A 16,194-nucleotide genomic window follows, 5' to 3' on the forward strand; every position below is an offset into this window, starting at 1 on the left:
ACAAGTCCCAAGGAGCTGGTTGTCTGGTGTGTGCCCACAGGCTCGCTGGCAGGATGGCATGGCGCTCACCGGTGCTGCTCCCCTTCCTCCTGGTGGCAGGTGAGGACTTCGCTTGGTGGCTGGCACGGATGGGCAGGAGGCATTGGAGATGCTTTCAGCCCCCAACACTCATTCCAAATTCCTTGAGGGCAGCTGGGACCACCAAAACAGCTGCCCACCCTGCTGGCATCTTGGAGACCCCATGGCAACCTTGCTGCCCCACGGCAGCCACCCCAGGGCAAGGCAGAGCGGGCAGGGGGCTGGGCAGCGGGGATGGCACCCAGCATGGGTGCTGCAGGCGGAGGTCAAGCGTGGTCTGGAGGTGGGAGGTGGGAGGTTTGGGATGAGCACGAGGAAGGTGAGGGGTGGTGGGTTCCCCTGCCTCCCCCGGAGACCCAAACCACAGCCGGGAGCTGGGGCTGGAGCTAGGTGCTGCCGGGCGCAGGGGTGCAGGGTGCAGGCAGAGCCTGGCACAGGGATGGTGCTCAGCACACCTCCTCCTTGTAGTTTCAGGCAACACAGCCCCCTTCTTCAACATGACCTTTGTCTACGTGCCTGAGGACCTGGAGCTGGGTGAGTGGGGCAGCCTCAGGGAGGCCCCGGGTGCAGGAGGAGCGGCCAGGGGGGACCCTGGGCAGGGGCTGACACTGCCCATGTCCCCAGGCCAGCATGCGTTCCAGCTGACAGCTATTGACATAGACGGGGACCCGCTCACCTACACCATCAGTGGGCCAGAAGCCTTCTACTTCTCTGTCGATACCCAGACAGGCAACGTGACGCTGAGGAACTCCCTGGACCGTGAGGTGAGGGCAGAGACCGGGCCAGATATCCCTGCCTGAGCTGGGGGGTCTGGGGTGATGGGGATGGAGGGCAGAGCCATGAGTCCTGTGGGAGAGCTGCTCACAGCGGTACTGTGGGTCACTCTCTGGCCCCGGAGCCTGGCTCTGGGTGGTAGAGCCACCTGGGAGGAGTATCCCACCCAGGACTGGCAGTTGGGAGGACATTGAGGCTCAGCCATCCAAGGATCAAGCTCTGCCTGGCCCAGACCAAGTCCTGCCTTATGTCCCTCCAGCTCCTGGCCAGGCTCACCATCATCGTCAAGGTGTTCGACCAGGTGAACGAAGCAGTAAGTGCCAGGGCATGGGCTGGGTGGCTGCAGCGGGTCATGGGGACAGGGAGGGGAGCAGGGTCTCAGCGGGGCCATGGACAAGGCTTGGTGGGGAAGGGGCTGGAGGTGAGCTTTGCCCAGGGGCGGGCGATGCTGGCTGGCTTTGGAGCCGGGAGGGTGCAGGGTGCCAGAGCTGCACCCAGCTCTGCCAGGCACCATCTCCTGCACCCACCCTGTGCCCTCCCTGACACCTGGTAGGTCTCCAGAAAGCTCACGATCATCGTGGAGGACCGTAATGACAACGCCCCGGTTTTCCAGCACCTGCCGTATGAAGCCTCCATCCCCGAGGTACCTTCCCGGGACCTCCTGTCCCCCGCGGGCAGCAGGGCAGGGCTGCTGGGTGGCTCCTGCGGCATGGGTGTGCCGGCAGCGGGGCAACGGTGCGCTGGGAACCAGGTGACCCCACGCCTGGGCGTGTGGTGACGACGTGCCTGGGCGTGGGACAATGGTGCAGTCAGCAAGGCTGACCTGGGAGCGCTCCGTGCCGGGGCAGTTGCCGGTGGGTGCCTCTGTGCCAGTCTGAGGCACTGGCACATGGCTGGGACTCTGCCCTTGCCATGAGTTTCTGAGCAGGGAGCGCCCGAGCTGCCGCTCAGCCCAGGCCAGGGTGAGGCCGGATCGGGGTGCAGATGGGGTGTGGGGCTGAGCCCTACCCCCCTCCAGCAGCCCCAGGGCTGGGGTGCAGCCTCTGGGAGGGTGGCGGGGGGGAGCAAGGGCAGCAGCTCATCCCTGGGTGGCCCACGGCACTGGGCAGCCCCTGGAGCCCTCCGGGGCCAGAGCACCGCAGAGCAGGGCTGGCAGGGGCCGGGCCCAGCACCACCACCCCTGCTCTCCCGGGTGATGCCACCACCACCCTCCTGTGTGCCCAGAACGTGACACTCAACAGCACCGTCTACACCGTGTTTGCCAATGACAGTGACACCGGGAATGCCTCCAAAGTCAGCTACAGCATTGAGGAGGTGAGTGCGGGGCTGAGCCCCAACACCCCGGGCATTGCCCTGGCCAGGGGCTCAGCGTGCTGGGGTGTGTGGGGCTGGGAGGATGCTGGCAGTCCCGGGACCTCCCCAGCAAGCGCTCTGTGCCAACAGGAAGACGGCATGGCTCAACCGCGTGAGCCAGGGCAGGCCCTAGCATCTCCCCTGGCTGAGCCTGCCCGCTCCCCGGCACCAAGGAGGGGTTCATGCCTGCTGGAGAGCAGTGCATCGTAGAGTGGGGCATGCCATACCCAAACCTGAGCCACCTCTGTGGGGCAGAGGTGCTGGGGGACCTGGCCAGGGGCAGCCTGTGGCTCTGGGGGAGCAGGGGTATGTGTTGGGTCAGGAGGGCTGGCTCTGCACCCACGGGGCGATGGGTGCAAGGTACTGAACGGTTGCAAGCTGGGGACAAGCCAGGTGGTAGAGGGTCCCCATAGCCTGTGGGTCAAGCCTGGTAGTAGGATGGGGGTTGAGCCCCAATCTCTGCTGGGACACCTCTGCTCCCTGCCTTGGTGACACGGGATAATGTCCCCTGCCCAGGTGATCCCAGACAGCACAAAGAATCGCTGGCTCTTCTACATCCTGCCCAACGGGAACGTGGTGCTCAACGGCTCACTGGACTATGCCAAGAACACCTTCTACCAGCTCAAGATCCTCGCCAAGGTGGGGGCCAGCTGTGCCAGGGGCGTGGGGCTGCCAGGTAAGGGTGCCATGGGACTAATGGGTGCTCTGCTTCCCAGGACGGCGGGGGGATTCTGCACAACATGTTGACCTTCCAGCAGAGCTCGACCTACCTGTCCCTGACCATCCGCGACCTGCCCAACCTGGACCCACGGTTCCTTAACGAGCCCTACTCCGGCTCTGTGTCCGAGAACTGCACCCTGGTAAGGAGCCCGCCTGCCCCAGCAGCATGTCCCTACCCCTGGCACTCCCTAGGGGCTCTGACGCTCCGGGGTGTCTGGGCCACCAGGCATGGGGGCAGCTGGAGACGTCATGGGTCCTGCCCTGATGGCCATGTCCCCACAGGGCACCACTGTGCTGACTGTCACTGCCGTGGACAGAGACACAAGGGTGAATGATGAAATCTTCTACAGCATCACCAGTGAGTGATGGGGTAGGACGGGATGGGCAGGGGGCGAGCAGTGGGAGGGTGGGATGGGAAGGAGGGGCGATCAGGCAGCAAGAGGCAACATGGGGACTGGTTCTGGGCTCCTGGGCACTGCCAGCCTGCCCTGCTGGCAGAGAGAGGGCCAGGCCTGCATTTCCCGGTGGCTGCAGCTGGTTCCTGCTGTCCCCTTGCCCTAGATGCCAGCATCCCCTTTGCTATCAATGCTACGACGGGCACCATCACTGTGAGTGGTCCCCTGGACCGTGAGCAGCTGCCAAGCGAGGAAGTGCTGCTGGAAGTCATGGTGAGTAGGAGGCAGCAAGGGGAACCCCATCCTCTTCCGCTCCCTGGGCCCCTCCGACCCGCTCTCTCTTCCTGCCCAGGCGCGTGAGAAGAACCTGGACATCTACGGCAAGGTGGCACAGGCCAGCACCCTGGTGGAAGTCGTGGTGACCGATGTCAATGACAACAAGCCCCAGTTCTACCACTGCTCCCTTCCCAACTGCAACTTCTTCACCAGTGCCCAGAACAACTTCAGGGGCAACATCATAGAGCATTCCTCGTCCAGACTGCCCGTGTCCAACCTCAGCATCGTCGCCCATGACCCGGACAAGGTGGGAGCTTGTCCAGGGGGCTAGGCTGGAGTGCAGGTGCCTGTCCTGGCTGCACTGCCCACCCTCACTCCTGCACGTCTCTCCCTGACAGGGCATCAACAGCAACTATGAGCTGTACCTGCAGGGTCCGAATGCCAGCGCCTTCACTGTCTCCCCCGCAAAAATCGTGGGCACAGGGGAGGTCCAGCTCCTGGTGCAAGACCCATCCTCTGTAGACTACGAGATAAGCCATGTCATGGTGGTGCAGGTTCGCCGTGGGAACAGTCCCTGCTTCCTGTGCATGCCGGGGCACAGAGGGGACACAGTCCTTCTCCTAAAGGGTTCAAAAGCCAAAGCAGAACATGGCTCTGCCCTGGCAGCTTGTTTGGTTTAGGGGAGCTGGGCTGGAGTGTGACAGGTCTCTATCTCATGCTTGGGGACCCATGTGAGACACTGACCCTTCTCCATCCTGCAGATCATTGCTAATGACACGGGGAACCCCACGGACTGCTGCTCCACGGCCACCGTGACCATCGATCTCATTGACAGCAATGACCACATCCCTGAGTTCCCCCAGAGCACCTACAACCTGAAAGTGATGGAGAACAGCCCGGCCGGCACCACCATCTCCCCAAACATCACGGTCAGGCACTGGGCAGGGAGCAGGCACAGCTTATGTCCCCCAAGCAGGGTGCTGGGCACGCCTGGCACTGCTGTAGCAGCTCATGTTGAGGACACTGGTCTCCATGCACATGGGAAGGAGACAGTGCCAGTGGGCACACAGGGTGTGGGACTATGTGCCCATCAGGGCCATGTTTTTGGGGTGTTCACTGCTAGCAGCCGGTGCCCCAGACTCATCACTGCCCTGGGAGCTGAGGTGAATGGACCGGGTGCTTCCTTCTCTCTGTTTTAGGCCTATGATCCGGACAGTGGTGTCCTGGGCCAGATCACCTACGAGCTACTCCCAGAGAGCATGTATGTAGGGGCACGGTCAGCCACAACTGGGGCATTGTCCCAGTGAGGGGGCTCCAGGCCTTGAGCCCTGGTGACAGCTCCGTGTGTGCCGTAGCCGTAAAATCTTCACGGTGAATGCCACGACCGGGGCAGTGCTGGTGCAGAATGGGAGCTTGCTGGACCGGGAGACTCGCTCCATCTACTACGCCAACCTCCAGGCCAAGGATGGGGGCAACCTGGTGGGCACCACCGTGCTGGAGATCACCGTGCTGGATGACAACGACATGGCGCCCATCATCACTGGCTCCTACTTCATCTCGGTGGAAGAGGGGCAGAATGTCAGAACGCAGATCCAGGTATGCGCCGCTGGAGGTGGGGAGGACGATGGGGGGCTGTTGGAGAGGAGCAGGGACTGTCCCCAAGGTGCTGGACAGCTGTGTTCCAACCCCTGACCTTTTCAGGCCATCGACAATGATGAGCCTGGCAACCGCAACAGCCAGTTGGGCTTCAAGATTTTGCCAGGACCATTCAGCAACAACTTCACCATCAACGCGACCACAGGTGAGATGCACAGCAAGGAGCCACTGGACCGTGAGGCCCTGGAAGATGAGCGGGGGCAGATGGTAGTGACAGTGGAGGTGTACGACCACGGCATGCCACAGCTCAGCACCTCAGTGAACGTCACCATCACTGTGGGGGTGAGCCCTGGGCACAAGTGGGGATGTGCTGGGGTAGACAGAGGCTTGGAGCTGGGATGTAAGGGCAGGGAGGGGACGTGGGATCCCTGGCAGGGGCACTGTGTCCCCAGATTCTCTGTGAGGGCAGATGGAATAGTTGATGAAGAGAGGCAGGAGAGGGCTTGTGTGCCTCCTGCCTGCGGGCAGGCACGTGTCCACGCTCCTGACCCCAGCCTGCTGTGGGGGACCCTGTTTCCTGGAGCGGCTACAACCATAGACTTTATCTCCTGCAGGACATGAATGACAACGCACCTGTGTTCCTCAACCAGTCCTATGAGTTCTCAGTCTTTGAAGACTCTCCAGGTAGAAGCTGCGTGGCCAGGCTTGCGAGACCAGTGGTGTCCTGGAGTCAGTGCCCACTGGCTACTGAGTGTCTGTCTCCACCTGCAGGGTCCCTCGTGGGTGAGGTGGAGGCCACAGATGCCGACCGGACGGAGATAAATTCCCGCATTTCCTTCCTACTTCAGAGGGGCAGTGGCTCCAGCAACTTCTTGATCCGCTCTTCCCACCCGCAGCCAGGGTACTATGGTGGGCATCTGTTCGTGGACCCCGACACCTCCCTGGACTATGACACCCTGCAGCAGAAGTTTTTCTCCTTGGTGGTGCTGGCAGAGAACACGGCCGCAGACAACATGGGGGACACCACCAACGTCTCAGTGGTGGTCCACATCCTAGACATCAACGACGAGCCCCCCACCATCCTGCCGGCCTCACTGCAGGATGTGCAAGTGAGCGAGAACGGCACGCAGCAGGGTCTGGTCCACACGGTGGTCGCCTCTGACCCAGACACCAACCACTTGCTGGTCTTCGAGGAGCTGGCAGTCGCCTGCTTCAAGGGGGCAAGCAGTGCTGGGGAGGTGTGCTGGGACTGGTTCATGCTGGCACCCAATGGCTCAGTGCTGGTGAACAGCTCGGACATTGACTACGAGCTGTGCGACAGCGTGGTGCTCACGCTGCGGGCTGAAGACCTGTACACCAAGAAGGGCAACCACTACAGCCAGAATGGTACGACACCCACTCCCCACTCTTTCCACTACCACTGGGCATGGTGGGTGGTGGGACCTGTCTCTCCCACTTCCCAGGAGGAGCTGTGGGGAGCAGGGCAGGAGCCGACCAGTTTGACGATAGAGGGAGGGTGTCCCAGCTCTTCTGGTCCCTGCCACAGGGACCTGAGCCTGCTGGGAGGACAGGGCTCCCATAGGCAACAGAGGGTGCTGCAGGGCTGCTCTGTTGGTGACCAGAGCTCTGCTTTTGGGACATTTGCAGAAACCCTGAGGATCCTCATCACCGACGTGAATGATAACACACCACTCTTCCTGCCCATCTTGGAGACCTTTGGTGAGCAGCCGGGGCTGGTGCGTCCTGTGGGCTCCTCTCTGCACTTGCACGTGCTCTGCCATGCTCCCCAGTGGTGGGGACCTTCCCCAGCCAGGGCAGGGCTGTGAGAGGTGCAGGGACCAGGCTAAGGTTACTCGATGCTTTCCATGAAGGCTGTGGGGCCGATGGCAGCGGGGGGACGCTCAGAGATCTGCTGAGCCCTGGGGCTGTGCAGGATACGGGGTCTGCAGCAAGCCTGGCTGCACACCAGCGTGACCGTGCTGTCTGTCTGTCTGTCCCCTGCAGTGGTTGTCCCCGAAATCTCTCCTGTGGACCTGCAAGTGGCTACCGTGAAGGTGAGGAGCTGGGGTGATGAGCTCCCAGTCTGTGGAGCCGGGCTCACCTGTCCCCACCATGGGCAGGCAGTGGCCGTTCCCATCCGTGCTCCTGCCACGCTTTGTCCATGTAGGCCACAGACGCTGACTCAGAGCTGAGGGGAACCATCACCTTCTCCATTGTCAGTGTGGTGCTCGTGGAGGACAACGGGGTCAGCCGGCCCTTTGAGAACCTCTTCAAGGTGGTGACAACACCTGAGCAGGACAGCTACGTCGGGAGCATCCAGTGAGGTCATGGGTCTGGGCCGGGGAACGCAGCTCGGCTCCTGCCTGCTGCAAGGCAGAGGTGCAGGCAGGGCCAGCGCAGGCTGGCAAAGGGACAAAGCCATCCTGGGGTCCTGCCCTGGGCATGGTGGCAGGGTGGAGCTTGGGGGATGGCGGTGCCCTCCTGGGGATGTCCCATGGGATCGCTGATGTCCCCATCCTCACAGGGTGGCCAGCAACCTCGATGGCTCACTGAAGGGGCAGTACCAGCTGACGGTGGAGGCTCGGGACGGTGAGGCACCAGCGCACACAGCACAGACCGTGCTGAATGTGAGTGTCACCCCTGTCCCCCATCCGGGGATGCCCCGTGCCCTGCCCAGCCCCGCTCACCCCTGCTCTCCCCACACAGATCTTCACGGTGGATCAGAGCTACCGCGTTCGCCTCCAGTTCATTACAACGGTGGATGAAGTCCAGAGTAACTCTGAAAATATCAAAGTGTAAGGGGGGCCGGGCTGGGGAGGGGGTGTGCATGGCTGTGCAGCAGGGGACACGATCATGCAGGCCAGGACCCACTGACCGTGTCTCCCAGCTTCATGGACCATGAAAGGGACCAGGGCAGGCAGGTCCCCACCAGAGCCAGGGGTTGCAGGGGCTCCAGCCGCTTCCCGTGCCCACAAGCGGGGCGGCAGGACGCCTGGCCCAGCCTCCCTCCATCCTTCCTCTTCCTAGGGCCCTGACCACCGCGACCAAGGCAGGGGTCTACGTGGTGGCCATCCGGAGCATGGAGGACACCCGTGCCTCCCAGTGAGTGGGGCCATGCAGGTGGTGGGGAAGGGGACGTGGCAGTGGCATCGGAAGGGGTCACGCTGGGGCAGGGCACCGTGCCCTGCACCCCGCTCACCCCATCTCTTTGATCCCGCAGGGGGGAAGCCAAGTCGGTAATGGAGGCGTACTTCGTCTACAGCAATGGCACTGCCCTGGACGTCAACCAGCTGACCGTGTGTGTGCCGGGGCAGGGGCTGCGCACGGGCACTGCCACACGCCCGGACCAGCCCAGCTGCTCACGCCTCCGCTTTCCTTGGCAGGCTCATACAGTCCGACCCGCTGGTCCTGGCTGAGCTGGTGAACCTAGGCCTGGCCGTCATCGTGAGTGGGGCCGGGCAAGGGGCACAGTGAGAGGGCACCAGCCCCGTGTGGGGCTGGGGGGGGTCCGCTGGCCAGGGCTGTGTCCTCACCCCTGCTCTGCGCCAGGGCCCCGGGGAGGTGGTTAAGCCCACCAGGGAGACGGAGCTGATTGGCATCATCGCAGGGCTGGTGGCATTCCTGCTCATCTTCATCCTCATCATGATCCTGGTCTTGGTTCTCACCACCAGGAGGTACCGCACCGCCCGCACCCCCCTCCTGCCTCCCCCCACTGCCCCCATCCTCGCCGGCACCCCCAGACCCATCCCTACCCTCCATCCCGCTCCTGCCCACCCCATCCCACGGCCCGGCTCCCGCCTGCCCCTCTCACCCACCCCGTCCCTGGGCTTTGCAGCTACAAGAGGAAGCTGAGTGCGATGAAGGCTCTGAAGGTTGCCACGACGTTCAGCCCTGCCATGGCCCAGCAGGGAGCTGGCATCCCCGGGACCAACCAGTACAATGCAGAGGGGTGAGTGGGGGGCTCCCTGCCACAGGAAGGGAGAGCCCAGGCAGGTCCCCACACCCAGGGGCTGCAGGGCTCGCTGCCACAGCCCTCCTGCCCTGGGGGACACGGCTGCCCCGGGCTGACCCCACAGCCCCACGGTACAGTCACTCACCTGCCACCCATCCCTGGCCAGGGCCAACCCCATGCTGAACCTCTCACTGGATCCCTCCCACGACCTGGGCTTCCATGAGGACTCCATCTCTGTGGCCAGGTGAGCTCTGTGGGCAGGTCCCGAAGGCCATAGGGCCGTCACCCTGCATCCCCGCTCCGCCAGTGCCTGGGCCCTCTTCTACCCCCCCACCCTCCACTCTCCACAGCATGAATTCCCTGGATGAAAACGCAGTAAATGCACCTGGGGACAACAACCTCAAGGCCAAGGTGAGTGTGCAAAGAGCTGCTGGTGCCCAGCAGGGAGTCCTGCCACCACACCCCGTGTCCCCTCCTCTCTTCTGGGGTCCCTGGGCTCCTGGACCCCTCATTTCCCTTCCTCTCCATCCCCCTGACAGCTCCCAGCTCCTGGGAAGGACGGAGTGTCCCTGTCCCTGTCCCCATCCCCTCTGACCACGCTCTCTTCCTGCAGCAGGACAAAGAACAGCTGATGGACCCCACCAACGAGGAGGTGCTGGTGGCCGCCCTGAACCTGAAGGAACCCACAAAACCAGTGTACATCAACAATACCTTCACCACCACGGACTTGTGAGCGGGCACATGGGGAGCAGCGGGGCCAGAGTGGGACTCCAGCAGCTGCTTTGGGGATGTTGTGTTCAGAGGCAGGCAATAAACCTGTCCCACATGGGTCATGGTGTCCTGTGGCCATAAGCCTGTCTGCCCAGGGTACTCAGCCACCTCGGGGTCATCTCTCCCGGCACAAGTAGCTGGTTTTGGGCCAGGCTGGTGCCAGAGGGGAGGTGAGTGCCACCGTGGGGCTCAGCCTGGCTTCTTGTCCCCAGGACCCTTCTCTGGGCTGCCCCACTGTCCCCTGGCCCCACTTAGCCTCGGGGGAGAGAGGTGCAGGCAGCCCGGCGCAGAGGTTTGTGCAAGTTTTATTACCCAACATCCACGTTGACAGGTTAGTCTTCCCACCCCCTTCCTCCCCCCCACCCCCAAAAAAGAAATGTAGAGGAAAAAAAGTAGGTGATGAAGCCACGGCGCCGGTGTGCCACAGCTCGGCAGCGCAGGGCTGGAGGCGGGGGACAGCCCGGGGCAGGGTGGCAGGGGATGCCCCAGGGCTCCTGGTCTTCCCTGTGTGGCCACGGCACCGTTCCCACGGCCCAAGGCACAGGGAAGAGCCGGCTCCTGGTGAGCACTGCGGCACAGAGCGGGCACTGGCCGCAGCCCTGGCTGCAGGCTGGCCCTTCAGTGAGCCCTTCGCAGCACCCCCCAGGGCAAGAGACACCCCTGCAGGGCCAAAACGAGCCCAGGACGTACAACAGGGGCTTGGGGGGGCAAGACTTGCCCCTTAAAGAGAGGAAGCGGCTGCACTGGTGCCCCCTGCACCTCGAGCGCTCCTGCGCCTCTGCCGAGAGGGGATGGTGCAGCTCCCCAAGCACCCCCCGTTTGCAGCCTCCTGCCCATCAGGCGCTGGGCACAGACCTGGGCCCCCCCTCGCTGCGGCACTGCAGGGCCGGTCCTCTGCACAAGGCCAGGCTGGAGAGGCCAGGTCCCGCATCTCGGCAGGATGCTGTGGTGCTGCTGGCCATGAGGATGCTCACCCGACCACGGGGATGCTCACCCCCCTGCACGCCGACCCTTCGCTCCTGACACCCTCCGGCCTGGCAGGGCGCAGGCAATGTAGGAAAAGTGTTTGAAAAGAGGGTCACGGCCCCACAGGCCACCAGGGAGGAGGTGGCTCCAGGCACGACACGCACAGCTGAAAGTGTCTCTTAAAAAGCTCCAAAAATCCAAACACTGTTCAATAAAAGCCCCCCTCCCCCCCACCCTGTAAAATCCCAGCTGTAAAAAGTGGCAGCGCTTTGCAGCCGGCACATCCCCGGCTGCCATGGGGGGAGAGCAGCCAGCGGGGCTGAAGGGACCTGCGCAGGGATACGAGCCCACATCCCCAGCACGCAGGGCCTCTCCGGCACTGGGGAGGCTGGACGGGCCCGGCGGCAGGGCAGGCTTCATCCCCACCGCCAGCCGTGGGGAGGATGTGCCCTGGGCTCTGATGGCCACTCTCAGGAAGGTCCCCAGGGAAGGGGGGGGGGGCTGGGGGCCGTGGGGACAGACTTCCCAAGTGCCTCCCAAGCCACGGTGACAGGGACAAGCGGCTCTCCACCGCAGGCATGGTTGACCCTAGTCTCTCCCATTTGAGATCTGTCCCAGTGCCCACATGGCCAGGTCCTCCCAGCTCTGGGGCACCCACGGCATGGCAGCGGGGCAGAGAGGACAGGGCTGTGGCGGGCTGGGCTGAATGCCCCCACCTTGGGCAGCCATGGGGACCCACATGTCCATGGCCATGGGCTGATCCGTGGCTGAGCCCTGGGTAGGCGAAGCGGTGGCACCGTGACACACCAGCGTCCCTCCAGCACGGGGATTGACGCTGCTGCCTGGGGCACGAGCCAGGCCAGAGCTCGGGGGAGACAGCAGCAACCTGCTCGTGCCCACCCTGAGCCATCACCAGACCTGTGCCATGGGCAGGAGATGCCCCGGGAGCAGCCGCCTCCAGCTGGAAGGAGCCATGTGCTTCCTCATGCTAAAAAAAGCCACCAAGCACAGAGACGCGGCACCAGCCTCAGGTCCCGGGACACCTCCATGGGGCCAGGCTGGCAGGGGGACCCCCGGTGAAGGAGACGTCTTGCCCCAGCGTGCAGTGCTCCATCACCACCTGCCCCAGCCCCAGGAGCCCTGCACACTGGTAGCGGGTGTCTTGGGACGCCGGGGCAGGGACCCCTCCCCGCGGCACCCCTGCCCCACTGGCGTGGGCAGCGGCTCACTCCATAGCAGGGCCGGCGCGGGAACAGCACCGGGGCCGCCGGACGTTTTGCAGCAGAGCCCGAAAGACGCTGGGCTGCCTCTTGGCCTCGCCTTTGCGGGGGGCTCCCTTGACAGAGCCGGTGCGGGTGCTCTGCGGGGTCATCACCACCTGCCGCCCGTGCTCCTCGATCTGCTTCTCCAGGTGCTTCTGGATGGCCATGCCCAGCACCTCCACCTCCATGGAGGCCCCGTACACCTCCCACGTCATCCCCTTCTCATCCCAGCTCACCTCCCGGATGGGCTCCGGAGCCTCCTCCGCCACCGTCCCCTTCACGTGCACCTCGGGGTATGAGGCCTGCGGGGACTTGGCCACCGGCGTCATGGGCCCAGTGGCCACTGAGCGGGTCTCCACAGGCATGGACACCTGCATCTCCGCGTCCTTCTTGGAGGGCTCCAGGCGCGGGGCAGCAGCAGAGCCCGGCTCTCTCTTGGGGAAGGTGAAGGCAGCAGCCCCGCCCGGGGGGCTCATGGGGCTCAAGGCCACCGACACCAGGGACGCTCGGCTGTCCACTTGCGTTCCCATGTCCTGCGTACCGGCATCCTGTGGTGGGGTCACCTCGAAGGAGTAGCTCTCGCAGAGCAGCTTGGCTGTCCGGGGCTGCTGGCTGCTCCCGGCATCCACACCCTGGGCTGGGCTCCCCTCGGCTCTGCCCTGACCCAGGGTGGTGGGGCTTGGCCCTGCCTCACTTCGGCCCCCGCTCCCCGCAGTGCTGGCACCAGGGGGGTCTGCCGTGCCCCCCTGGGGGTGCTTGGGAGCCTCGCCACCCCCCAGCTGGGGTGCAGTGCCCAGAGACGTCCCCGTGCCACCCTGGGGGTGCTCCTGACTTGGCAGCTCAGCTGCTCTGGCAGCCACAGCGGGCTCCACGAATACCACGTGTTTGGCAGGAGCTGGCACGCTCCCCGTGTCCTTGCTGGGCACTTTGAGGCAGGGCTCGGGCAGAGCGGGCACAGGGGCTGCATTCTCCTTCTGGTCACCAGGGCCCCCCATCCCCGTGGGATCGCAGGCAGGGGCAGCGCCACTTGGTCCTCCGCAGCTCCCCGTCGCTGCCGCAATGCTTGGCTCTGCGCTGGCATCCGGGAGAAGAGTGCCGGAAGCCGGTCCTGTCGGTGATGGTGTCTTCTTCTCCACTGCTGGGCTGGCCACGGCGCCCTGGGCCTCCGGTTCAACCACGCAGCAGGTCCTCATGGCACGGCCCTCCGTGGCACAGCCGGAGCCAGGCAGGCACTCGTCCGCCAGTGGGCAGCCAGGGGAGCTGGCGCTGCGCTCACAGGCGTCCTCGGCCCCAGCCTGGCGGCTCAGCAGCTGCAGCCCCTCGGGCTCCTTAGCGCTGCCCATGCCCGGGGAAGGCTTCTCCCATGCTAGTCCCGACGCAGGTCTGCAAGAGAGAGGATGGGGCAGTGAGGGGGGAGCAGCGCACGGACCCCCAGCCCCCCTCGCTTGCCAACTGTTTTTCTCCATGCCACCCGTGACAACAGGTTGGGCGGCTGCCCGGAGCACCCACCAGCCCCGGCACAGCCTGCATGGTGGCACCCGGTGCCCGGCCCCACGGGAAGGGAGGAACGGTGTTGGCTGCCTACCGTAAAAGCCAGCCTTCCCCCGGCACGGCCGGACCGGGAGTAGGATCCAGGCGCTGCTGCGGCTGCCGGAGCTGGGGGATGTGGCGCAGGGACCCCTGCAGAGAGAGCGGCAGCTAGAGCGCAGCCCCAGGCACCAGGCTGAGAGCCTGGGGGGGGTGTCGGCACCCCCCACCCGCCAGAGGGGAGCTGGGCGCAGCATGGGGTGAGAGCGAGCCAGGCCCCGGGGCCAAGGGGGGCTGCAGAGCACGGCAGGGGCATGGGGCAGCCCGAGCCCTTCCCTCCGCTGGCTGGGACCAGCGTTCCCGGAGCTGAGTGTGTCCCCCGGCCACGAGAACCCCCAGCTCAGCTCCCATGCCCCACGTCGAGGGTGCGCCGAGCTCTGGCCGTGCGTGCAGAGCTGTCTGCAGGCAGGCACCCCGGCACGGTGGGGGGACACAGCCTGGTGTCACCCAACCGGCCCCAAACCCCCCTCCCCAGCCCCGTGGGGCAGCCCTGCAGCAGGAGCATGGTGGGAAGCCCCGAGCTCGCCGGGAGCCCCCCAACTCTGCCAGTGCCAGCGAGTCCCTCTGGCGCTGGGAGCACATGCGTCCCACAGCCGTGGGGCACTCCACGCCTCCGGCCACGGCCACTCGTGGGTCCTGGAGAGGGCAGAGCTGAGCAGACACAGCTGGAGCCGAGCAAGTGCCCCCACGGGAAGCGGCAGAGGAGCACGGACCAGGCTGGCACCGAGCCCCCCGCGGCCGCCCTGCAGCGCCGGGGCCCCGGAGGCAATGAACCCCGTCCCCCGTCCGGGTCTTCCCACGCAGCACCCCGTTCCCGGGGGGCCGTGCCGCCCCGCACCCCGACCTGCCCCGACAGCACCCGGGGGGCTGTGGGCGCCCTGCCCGGCCCGGGGCTGGGCGTGGTGCCCCGGTACCGCTGCTCCACGGAGGAGCTGCGAGCCCCGCACACGCGTGTGCAGACGCGCAGGCAGACACGCGTGTGCACACGCGCAGGCACGTGCACACGCACAGACACGCGTGTGCACACGCACAGGCACGCACACGCCGGCACATGGCTACGGGCACACCCGCACGCACGGACACGCGTGTGCACGTCCCGCCCCGGCTCCGCGGCCGAGCCCCGGACAAAGCCGCCCCCGCGGCAGCCCCGGCCGGGGGGAGGCCGCCCCCGCCGCCCGTCCCGGGGCCCGCGGCGCCGCCGCCCCCCCCCGCCCTGGGGGTGCCGGTCGGGGGCGGGCGGCGGCCGCAGCGCCCGGCCCGGCCCGGCCCGGCCCCGCCACGTGCGCCCCGCGGCCGCCGTTACCTGCGGCGGCGGACCCTCCCGCCCGCTGCCGTCCCGTCCCGCTCCGCTCGGCTCCGGCGCGGCGGCGGCAGCGGTGGCGAGCATGCGTGGGGCGGCGGCGGCGGCGGGGGCGGTACCGCGCCCCGGGCCGCTCCCCCCGGCTGCCGCCCGCCCCGGCGCCCCCGGGCAGCGGTGGGGAGGCGAGGGAGGGCCGGCTGCCGCGGGGGAGCGTGAGGGTCCCGGCACGCCCCCCTCCCCCCGGTGTCATCGCTGTCAACCCCCGGCCCGCCCTGGGAGCGCCCCGGGACCCCGCAGCCCCCGGCACCCCCAGCATCACCGCCCCGTATCCTCCGGGGTCGGTCACCCCCGGTCCCCCCCGGTGCACCCGGGCACAGCAGGGCACACGGCCGGCACCGGCCTGCCCCGTGGGTCCCCGACCCTTAGCATGGGTCCCGTGGGTGGGGCTGACAGCGACACAGAGCCCGGTCCCCCTCCTACCTGGTGATGGAGACGGCCGCTTCCCTCCTGAGCATCACCGGGGGGGGCTGCACCCCAGCCAGCCCGAGGGACGGGGACAAGGTGCCACCGCGGCAGGGATGGAGGTGGGCTCCCGCGTACCCCTCGCCCAAGGGTGGGGGAGGACGGGGAGGGGAGAACGTCCCTGTCTCCCTCCCGGCAGCACTTGCCTCTGCTCCCGGGCTCAGGCTTTGTCTAACTCCTTCCCACGCACTCCCGCTCGCGCTGCGGGGGGGAAGGCGGCCTGCTCGCCTCGCCTGCATCCCCGCATCCCCCCCACAACCCTCCCGCATCCCCCCAAAATCTCCCAGCTGCCCCCCATCACTCCATAGGGTCAGGATCCCCTCCCTGCCGTGGGGATGTCCACGCTGGGGCAGGAGCTATAGATCTATAGGGCTGGGAGCGGGGGATGCTAACATCTTGGGGTTAACGTTAGCACACACACACCCCCGGCCCTATAGATCTATAGGGTGAGGTGGGCGCAATGGGAGCTGGCACACCTGGTTGCTTGGAGACAGGAGAGGTTGGAAATGTTCCTTCCAGTAAACAGCCAGGCTGGAACAAAACCCCAAAGGCAAAAAATAGGGAGACAGGATATGGAAATGAAATAAAAAGCATTGCTTTACCCCCCCTGGGGCAGAGCGGGGCACCCCTGTGCCACCGCCG

At 65.8% G+C, this 16,194-nt stretch overlaps 2 protein-coding genes across 2 annotated transcripts; one reads left to right on the forward strand and one right to left on the reverse strand.

The window, feature by feature from the left end:
* The first annotated feature begins 40 nt into the window (after positions 1–40).
* Positions 41–9,877, forward strand: CDHR2 (cadherin related family member 2). Its single transcript, XM_072872542.1, has 31 exons — positions 41–99; positions 547–612; positions 703–842; positions 1,112–1,165; positions 1,406–1,495; positions 2,077–2,166; positions 2,722–2,844; positions 2,922–3,065; positions 3,208–3,283; positions 3,487–3,593; positions 3,673–3,903; positions 3,995–4,150; positions 4,358–4,525; positions 4,796–4,857; positions 4,952–5,192; positions 5,298–5,534; positions 5,807–5,876; positions 5,964–6,578; positions 6,840–6,911; positions 7,197–7,246; positions 7,360–7,511; positions 7,717–7,819; positions 7,899–7,987; positions 8,220–8,294; positions 8,413–8,490; positions 8,576–8,636; positions 8,742–8,866; positions 9,028–9,141; positions 9,311–9,388; positions 9,495–9,555; positions 9,758–9,877. The coding sequence occupies exons 1-31, from the start codon at positions 54–56 to the stop codon at positions 9,875–9,877; spliced, it is 3,894 nt and encodes a 1,297-aa protein (XP_072728643.1). The 5' UTR covers positions 41–53.
* Positions 9,878–10,267: 390 nt separating this feature from the next.
* Positions 10,268–15,119, reverse strand: GPRIN1 (G protein regulated inducer of neurite outgrowth 1). The gene is made up of 3 exons (XM_072873366.1): positions 15,034–15,119; positions 13,729–13,823; positions 10,268–13,526 (listed from the first exon to the last, which is right to left on the reverse strand). Exons 1-3 carry the CDS (start codon positions 15,115–15,117, stop codon positions 12,107–12,109), a joined length of 1,599 nt encoding a protein of 532 aa, XP_072729467.1. The 5' UTR covers positions 15,118–15,119; the 3' UTR covers positions 10,268–12,106.
* Positions 15,120–16,194: the final 1,075 nt, after the last annotated feature.

This window comes from Ciconia boyciana, chromosome 9, assembly GCF_034638445.1.
Source record: "Ciconia boyciana chromosome 9, ASM3463844v1, whole genome shotgun sequence".
NCBI lineage: Eukaryota > Metazoa > Chordata > Aves > Ciconiiformes > Ciconiidae > Ciconia > Ciconia boyciana.

Excerpts from the sequence above, each read along its gene's own strand:
- GPRIN1 (XM_072873366.1), bottom strand. The coding sequence starts at position 15,117 with ATGCTCGCCACCGCTGCCGCCGCCGCGCCGGAGCCGAGCGGAGCGGGA. Across the intron at positions 13,824-15,033 it reads GGGAGGGTCCGCCGCCGCAG|GGGTCCCTGCGCCACATCCC; the intron begins GTAACGGCGGCC and ends CTCTCTCTGCAG. Across the intron at positions 13,527-13,728 it reads GGGGAAGGCTGGCTTTTACG|ACCTGCGTCGGGACTAGCAT; the intron begins GTAGGCAGCCAA and ends TCTCTCTTGCAG.
- CDHR2 (XM_072872542.1), top strand. The coding sequence starts at position 54 with ATGGCATGGCGCTCACCGGTGCTGCTCCCCTTCCTCCTGGTGGCAG. Across the intron at positions 3,284-3,486 it reads AATCTTCTACAGCATCACCA|ATGCCAGCATCCCCTTTGCT; the intron begins GTGAGTGATGGG and ends CCCTTGCCCTAG. Across the intron at positions 8,491-8,575 it reads GACGTCAACCAGCTGACCGT|GCTCATACAGTCCGACCCGC; the intron begins GTGTGTGCCGGG and ends TTTCCTTGGCAG.